We start from the raw sequence: 7963 nt of genomic DNA, 5'->3' as shown, positions 1-7963 counted from the left end.
CTTTGGGAGGAGGATGAACTTGAAAGTTGAAACCCCGCTCTTACCCTTCTCTTACTATCTTCATCGCAGGGCCTTTTAGCACGGAATAATTTGCGTACAAGTGCAGGCAGCGTCAGTTGCACAACTTGATTTTGCTTTCTGTTTTGAAGTGATGAACCCCCTTTCTTTTTCTTTACGGTGGTAGGCCCTGAAAATGATAGGGTTTGCATTAATCCAATGACCATTTCATCCTTTACATTTGACCACCATGAGTGGGTACAGTTTCTAACCTATAAGGGCATTTTGGTCACAAGCAAAATAATCTACAAAATCTGGTCTCACCCAATCGCGGTGTACTAAAATCCACGTGTCGTGGTTCGATACAGATACAATAAAGAAGGTGATGAGATCCCACAAGATGAAAGCGAGTGGAGGGTCATCTCCCTCTACCCCTCTCCCTTTGTGAGACAACACCATGCCGTCAACCGCTGCAACAGCATATCATTCATCACCATGCTTCTCTCTCCAGAGTCCATCATCCTTACCTTCCAATTCCCACCAGCCAAACAACCCATTAACCTCAAAGCCGAAGAACGTCCTCCAGAAGCACCCACTCTATACACCAGCCCATTCAAACCTCTCCCTCCAGTTCAAAGAGAAAATCCTGTGCCTTGAGATAATGGGTGTTGACTCTGGTAAGGCACTCTCTCTAAACCCTTCTCTCCACACTGCCACCCTCCATTCCATCCACTCCATCATCTCCTTCCTCCAATCGAAAGGCATTCACCAGAAGGACTTGGGCAGGATCTTTGGCATGTGCCCAAAACTCCTCACTTCTAACATCAGAACTGACCTAATCCCAGTTTTCAATTTCCTCTCACAGGACCTGAAAGTGCCTGACCAAAGCTTCAGAAGGGTCATTAACAAGTGTCCCAGACTCCTTGTTTCTAGTGTGAGGGACCAGCTTAAACCAGCTTTGATTTTTCTTCAGAGACTTGGGTTTCAGGACCTGGAGGCATTGGCTCACCAGGACCCTGTGTTGTTAGTTTCCAGTGTGGAGAAGACCTTGATACCTAAGCTGGAGTATTTGGTGAGCTTAGGAATGTCAAGGGCTGATGCAGTAGGCATGGTTCTGAGGTGTCCGGGGCTGTTTACTTTCAGTGTTGAAAACAATTTTAAGCCAAAGTTCGAATATTTTGTTGGGGAGATGGAGGGGAATTTGGAAGAGTTGAAGGAGTTCCCTCAGTATTTTGCTTTTAGTTTGGAGAAGAGGATAAAGCCTAGGCACATGGAGGCTGTGCAGAATGGGGTGAAAGTGCCTTTGGCATTGATGCTTAAAAGCACTGATGAAGAGTTTAGGGAGTTGATGACAAGGCATGGGGGTGGATGAGTCAGGTGGATCTTATCATTTCTCTTATGCGTGTTTCTTGTAAATGTGGGCTGTCCATTTTATGATGATGCTAAAATCAAGGCATGTTGTTATTATGTTTGGGTTTTCCCTTCTTGGTGTGTGTTCTTTTGCATAGGCTCCATGATGAGGGGCTCTTTAATTACTCTTATATCTTGGTGGGCATCATAATCAAGGCAATGGGTGCTTTCTGAAATTTTATCCATAAAAAGTGATAATCTCTAAGTCAACTTCTAAATATCTTTATCATTACTTAAAACTTTTGTATAAACCTGAAAGTATTTGCCCATTTCTTGTCTTTGAAGACTTCAATCTGATTCTCTATCAGCATAATTTTACCCAACAATTTTCATACATCATTAAGAGAATTTGTACATCAGATCTTGTTGAAAAAAATATGTGAGACGATATAGCATTTTTTATTGGTTAATATAGAATAGGGTCTATGCTTGTATCTTCCTCAGCCATAGAATGTTATAGAGACAGTTTTCAGATTTTTGGCGCCAGAGAAAATAAAGATAGCAGTAAGATCAGTGCCTACCATAGCAAGTATACAAACACTTTCCCTAACAATTATGCAACTGGTTCATTTATGAGTTTAATTTCCCTTTTTGGATGAGCTTTTCTTCCTATAGAAATTTGAGTTTTGACTTGTTCAAATCCTGTTTTCTTCCATCAAACTTCCAAGACCTTTTTTCATTGTTTCTAATACTTTTATGCATGGTAATAAATTCCTAAAAATATGACAATGTATCTCTTCACCAATACCCATACAAATATTTCCAACCATCTGAATCTCACAAAAACTTGTTCATCAGCATCTCCTTATATGTCTCCACTTTGATCTTCAAACCCATTCCAGTTGCTGACCAGGCCAGTCACTATGGCCACAACAATTGCCTTATCCTTGATACAAAAAAGATCCTAACTTTTCCAATCGGTTCAACCCCATTCATTTATTTTCTCCACCGTTTCATTTTGTAATCACACAAGTCAGCTCAGATAGGGTGTCTGAATTAAGATCAGTTTGGTTCAGGTCTCCCATTTTGGGTATACCTGAAATAAGTGCAGTTTGGTTTTAGTCTCCCTCAACTACCTCTTCCTCTTGGAAGACACCCAAAAGCCGCTGGTGTTTCTATGAAGCTTTTGTTTCAGTTATATTACAATCAATGTTCCTTGTTAGGTGAAGGGTTGCTCCTTATTTGTGGCTATCAACAACATTAATTCATGTGTGTTTATGGTATCTTATATGATTGTTTACATCAACTAAATTAGAAGAAAAGCAAAGGTAAATGAATAGCAAGGGAAGGAAAAGCAGCATGCATTCAAAGCCCTCAAGGGAAGAAAAGGAGATGAAAATTGGGAAAAAGCCAAGATGGAAAAACTACAATATTTTGTTTTTTCTCTTTTTTCTTTGAAGCCTGCCATATTATACAAAGTGAAATACCAAAAGCAGTCATGATCATCTCCTTCATAATTACGATAATTGCCGGCATCATCAATCAGCTTCACCATCTTCATTGCTGATAAAGTTATTGGCCAATCCAAAAGGAAGGAGATCTAGATGTCTGGTAAACCACAAGAAAAATATAATACAATTTTACTTGCTGATTATTGGCCTTGAAACCAAGTTCATCGCCCACTAGCTGAAGAAGACATCTTGGGAGATGAATGCAGCCCATGCATCCTATAACAAGTCAAGTTGATCATATGAGAAAGCATCGCCCTTTCAAACAATAATCAATACCATCTGAATTGAAATCCTTGATGTTTTTCTGTTTCCAATTCCCTTCAGAATTAAATCTATGTACTCATTTCATTTATGATAACCAAAATCAAATTTACCTGGAGGATGGAAAAGGCTTTCTCTGCAACATATTTTTGTGGGGGTGTCACTCCTCTTTGTTGCAGTTTATCTGGGTGAAGACACAGCCTCGCTTTCTGGTAAGCCTTCTTCACCTGTGAGGTCTCTATCAGGCTTGTTAGGGGAATGGCATACCAGCCACTGTTAGGCCACAGAATCTGAATTCCACCCAACCAAACAGTTATATATCAGTACTTTTATATGTGATGCACATATCAGCCAAATCTGAACAGATGAGAATTAATAACACCAGTACCAAGTCAGTTATCTTACATGATGTAGTGTTGAGAGCAGCAGGCGAATGTTGGCTTCCTTGCCACTTGACCACAACCTTACATCTTCATCCAGTAGCTCTATTTCCATCTGTAATTGCACACATAGAAGAGCACTGATCAAAAACCTGGTCCCTATCTTAATGAAAAAGATGTTGCCAAAATTCAGGTGCTTGTCATGTTAGAGCCATACGCTATATTCCTGGTGGCACTAATCCTTGAGGTTCTCTAAATTCCTCATTATTCTATTCCGGTCATGGGTTAACTGCTGTAACGTGTGTAGCCCTATATATAGCTGTTGGCTAATTACTGAATCACACTATTTATTTGAATTTAGGTTCAACAAACTACAAGGGGCAGAGCTCCTTAATCACCAAGCAAAGATTTGGCAACACTCTTCTGAATCCAAACAACTATTGAACATAGAAGATATAATCTAAGATATAAGAGATGACCACAGCACATAAAGACACAGAGGGGATAGCACATCTCTGTAAACAAGAACCAAATATTTGTTTATATTCAATGAGACCATATAATGTAATAAAAAAAAAAAATCTGTACAAAGATGGTACTCTGGTCTGTGCTTGTTTTTGAAACTTGAAGTGTTTTTTATTAGGGTTGCACAATTTTTTTTTTTTTTTTTCATATAATCATGTATGTTACTTATGTATTTACTATCTTCTTAAAAGCTTAAAAGCTTACATCTTTTTCCATTTGTTGTTTGTCTTCTGTTGCCCATTTATCTTCCTGCAAAAGAGGTAAAAAAGGAAGGAAATGTTAATGCTTGGCATCCCATATACTTCAAATTTGCTAAGAAGACAGATGTATCTGAATGGCATGACAATTACAAGATTAGAGCCTTAAATTACTTTCTTAACCTTAAAAGTTTAGAAATCATGGAGAGGTTAGAACAACAGAAACCAGGGTAGTGTCCAAACCTCAAAATCTTTTGTTTCAAATATTTTGGATGGAATCAATACAGGTAGACTATAGTAGGGAAAGTGTTGTTTGGATGATGCTCGACATGCAGCTGTCGATACCATTTAGGTTTCTAACAATTTTGCATTATATTGACACACAGAAAATGGCCTCCAAAGTTGCATAAATGGCTGTAATAAGATTCATATGCCTCTGCAAAATAGTATTTTACCGCGGGAGACTGCATCATTCCATGTTCATCCATCTGTGGAACTCTGAATTCACGGGAGTTAGGCCTATCTGCAGAATTCAAAATACAAGGAGAAATTGTCAGTTAGGCTCTATAAAACTGCTAATTTGCTGATTCCAAATGTAACTATAGTAAGCAAATCCATCACCTTCCATCTCTACGAAGTGCTCGGTTTCCTGTGGTCTAATGCTCCATTCTTTCTCAGAACTATGAGTCTGAAACTTCTCTTTGGCCCAAGCAATTGCTTCATCAAGGGCATCTGCTTCATCTGTGCCCTCCCTGCGGTCAGGGGTGATCTCAATAACATAAGAGCTCATAACTTCATCATCATCTTCTTGTTCGGTTTCTTGTCCTTGCAACAACTCATCGTCTGGAATCCTGGGTTTGGCCTCTGGAGCTTGACAAACTGAAGACACGGCAGATGAAGGGGAATTGAGCTCAAGATCATCAATGGACACTTTGATGCTACCATAAGAATTGGGTTCGACACTGATAGTTTCTGGGAATGAGACCCGTTGGGAGAATCCAAAAATGGAGCTAGAATCATCATCATATTCAGTTTTCATGAAATGGTTTTCAACATAGGGGGAAGGATTGCATGGAAAAGCTGGCATCCCTTGTTTCCTTGAATATTCCTCTGGCATCATCATGGATGAGCTCCATCTAGATGGGACATTAATTGGCCTGCATCAATCAAGAAATTGAAAACCCAAAAAATTATTTGTGTCATCAACAAAATGCCTATGAGAAATCACACTTCCATCTCCATAGCACTCCTCCCAGCTGAGGAGTTCCACCCATTTTAAACAAATTGCAGGTAAAAGTGGCTTCCTGAGCTTCCAAATTTACAGAACCAAAAACATTAGCTGCTACTATCACGCTACTCACCTGAGCTTTGATGCGAATGAAGACAATGCCACGTCATCTCCGATCACCGGCCTCAGAGGACTCAACTCCTCCGAGCTCAACACCGACGAGGAGTTCGACTTCGACTTCGACTTCGAGTTCGGCTTCGACCTCGTCCTCGACCGCCGATCATCGTCCGATCCAAATATATCGCTGTAAAACCCTCCTCCCCCCTTTCGATTCCCCGGAATCCTGAACACCGGCAACACCCGGCCGCTTCTCGCCGGAGCTCCCAGGTCCGCCGGCCGGAAAATCTCTTCGTAGAACGAATTCGACCGGGCTCTCGCCGTGAAGTCGCCGGAGTATTGGCGCGATAACACGCTCCGAGGCGGCCCGCCGAAGACGTCGCTGAAGTCCTCGGGGTGCATGGTTCTGGATTCGCCGGAAAAGGTTTTCCGCGACCGCTGCGACGAGGTCTCCTCAGTTGATTTTCTCCTTGGAAGATTGTGCATTCCCATTCGCATTCTCCATGACTCGTCCATATTTCCCGGGCAGATGCCGCCGGAGAATAGGGAACGTTGCCGGAATATGTAAATGAAGTGGCGAGTTGTATTACGTGTATTATATACACACACAATGATCTAAGAAAAGGCACTTTTTTGAAAAAAGGTTTATTTTCTTTCTTTTACTTTACTCTCTCTCTCCTTTTTTTCTTTTTTTCTTTTTTTCTTTTTTTTTTTTTTTTTTCTAATTTTTGGAAATTTTATATTATTTTGAGTGGGTGATGATGAGTAGATGTATGATGGCATGCTGAATCATCACGTTTGAGACACGCTTGCGATCTCTACGCATTTGATTGGATGGTGGGCCTAATTTTTCCTACCAATTCTATCATTTTATTATTTATTTATTTTTCATTATATATATATATATATATTTTATAAACTGAAAATAGAGATTTTTGGAGGAAACTTGGTTTTTGATAGAGCCATTTAATAAATATATGATTTTTGAAACCCAATTTTATGAAATATGAGAACTAGATTTTAATATAGAAAGTAATATTGTTTTCATACATTTTGAGTCAACTCTTTTTTTTTGTGTCAAAATTGCCCTTCTAGTCTTCATTACCAATAATAAAAAAAAAAAGTTACAGTGGTGGCGGCGGCGATGGACTAATGTGGACCTGCTGCAACCTTGGCACCTCTGGATTTTTCTTTCACAACAGCATCCAAGCCTCCATGTCCGGAGATGGGTTTAGCTTAAGTGGTGGTGGTGACGAAGGATTGAGATGCGACGACGATGGACTAAGCTGCGGCGGCAATGACCTTTGCACCTCCAGATTTTTCTTTTCCTTCAACTGCTACGACTATTGTTAAGATGGAGGTGGATCAGCGGCGAATAGGTATTGAAGGATTGGAATTTGGTGTGGTGAAGACGAAGATGATTTTAGAGTTGGAAGTCGCTAGAACTGGAGATGTGAAGAAGCTGCAACGGTGATGGTGAGTTCTGGCTGTGATTAAGGGGAAGCTAGTGGTGAGTAATGGCGACAGTGGCTGATGCTCACCTCGTGTGGCGATCACACGGTGGCTCTGTTTCAACTATTTTTTTTTTAGTGGAAAAACCCAGAAAACGAAGAAGATAATGAAGGAAGAGGGGAAATCTAAAAGATGAGCTAGGAAACCTCTTCAAATTTTGATCGGTGTTGACATGGAGGCTTGGATGCTGTTGCGGAAGAAAAATCCGAAGGTGCCAAGGTCGCTGCAATTCCACATCAGTTCATCTCCGCCGCCACCACTGTAACCTATTTTTTTTTATCGATAATGAAAACCCAGAAGGGTAATCTTGGCACAAAAAATGGAGCTACCTTAGAGTGTATGAAAGCAATATTACTTTCCATATTAAAATCTGGTTCTCATATTTCATAAAATTGGGTTTCAAAAACCATATATTTATCAAATGGGCCCATCAAAACACAAGTTTCCCATTTTTAGACGGAAGAAATAAAGAAATTAGGGAATGAGAAGCAAAATGTAGGAGTAGAAATGATTGGAGGGAGGAGTTGCAGTCAAAGTATCAAGGAAGGAGACGCAGAGTGGGCACCACCATCAAAGGTCTCATGTCACAAGGATTTGAAAACAACCCCCATCTTAGTGTCACTTTGTATTTCAACCCTATATTACCATTATCATTTTTCAAAGTAGTTGTTTTCCTCATACATTAATCACATAAGCTTTCAAAATTTATCTTTTTTTTTTCTTAACTTTTTTTTGTACACATTTTTATCAAAATTTAAATAATAAATGAAACAAAATTTCAACATAATACTAATAAAATTGAATTTATATATTTTTATAGAAAAATAAAAAAGTATATGATATGATTATAATTTAATATATTTTAGAAAAAAATTGCAAAGAGAA

At 39.5% G+C, this 7963-nt stretch overlaps 2 protein-coding genes across 2 annotated transcripts; one reads left to right on the top strand and one right to left on the bottom strand.

The window, feature by feature from the left end:
- Window positions 1-396: 396 nt before the first annotated feature.
- Window positions 397-1579, top strand: LOC117923711 (transcription termination factor MTEF1, chloroplastic). The gene has a single exon (XM_034842132.1). The coding sequence runs from the start codon at window positions 455-457 to the stop codon at window positions 1367-1369; it is 915 nt and encodes a 304-aa protein (XP_034698023.1). The 5' UTR covers window positions 397-454; the 3' UTR covers window positions 1370-1579.
- A 1105-nt stretch (window positions 1580-2684) lies between these two features.
- On the bottom strand, window positions 2685-6143 carry LOC117923710. Its single transcript, XM_034842131.1, has 7 exons — window positions 5583-6143; window positions 4843-5378; window positions 4677-4744; window positions 4229-4273; window positions 3525-3614; window positions 3233-3409; window positions 2685-3074 (listed from the first exon to the last, which is right to left on the bottom strand). Exons 1-7 carry the CDS (start codon window positions 6080-6082, stop codon window positions 3030-3032), a joined length of 1461 nt encoding a protein of 486 aa, XP_034698022.1. The 5' UTR covers window positions 6083-6143; the 3' UTR covers window positions 2685-3029.
- Between the last annotated feature and the right edge of the window lie 1820 nt (window positions 6144-7963).

The sequence above is a fragment of the Vitis riparia genome, chromosome 10 (assembly GCF_004353265.1).
Source record: "Vitis riparia cultivar Riparia Gloire de Montpellier isolate 1030 chromosome 10, EGFV_Vit.rip_1.0, whole genome shotgun sequence".
NCBI classification, from domain to species: Eukaryota; Viridiplantae; Streptophyta; class Magnoliopsida; order Vitales; family Vitaceae; genus Vitis; species Vitis riparia.
The sequence above is the reverse complement of the archived record's forward strand: the minus strand, read 5'-3'. Positions and strand labels throughout refer to the sequence as shown.

What these genes read in the sequence shown, in the direction of transcription:
- LOC117923710 (XM_034842131.1), bottom strand. Translation starts at nt 6,082, where the DNA reads ATGGACGAGTCATGGAGAATGCGAATGGGAATGCACAATCTTCCAAGG. An exon ending in TCATTCGCATCAAAGCTCAG is followed by an intron (nt 5,379 to 5,582) that starts GTGAGTAGCGTG and finishes TGATTGATGCAG; the next exon opens with GCCAATTAATGTCCCATCTA. An exon ending in AACAACAAATGGAAAAAGAT is followed by an intron (nt 3,615 to 4,228) that starts GTAAGCTTTTAA and finishes GTGCAATTACAG; the next exon opens with ATGGAAATAGAGCTACTGGA.
- LOC117923711 (XM_034842132.1), top strand. Translation starts at nt 455, where the DNA reads ATGCCGTCAACCGCTGCAACAGCATATCATTCATCACCATGCTTCTCT.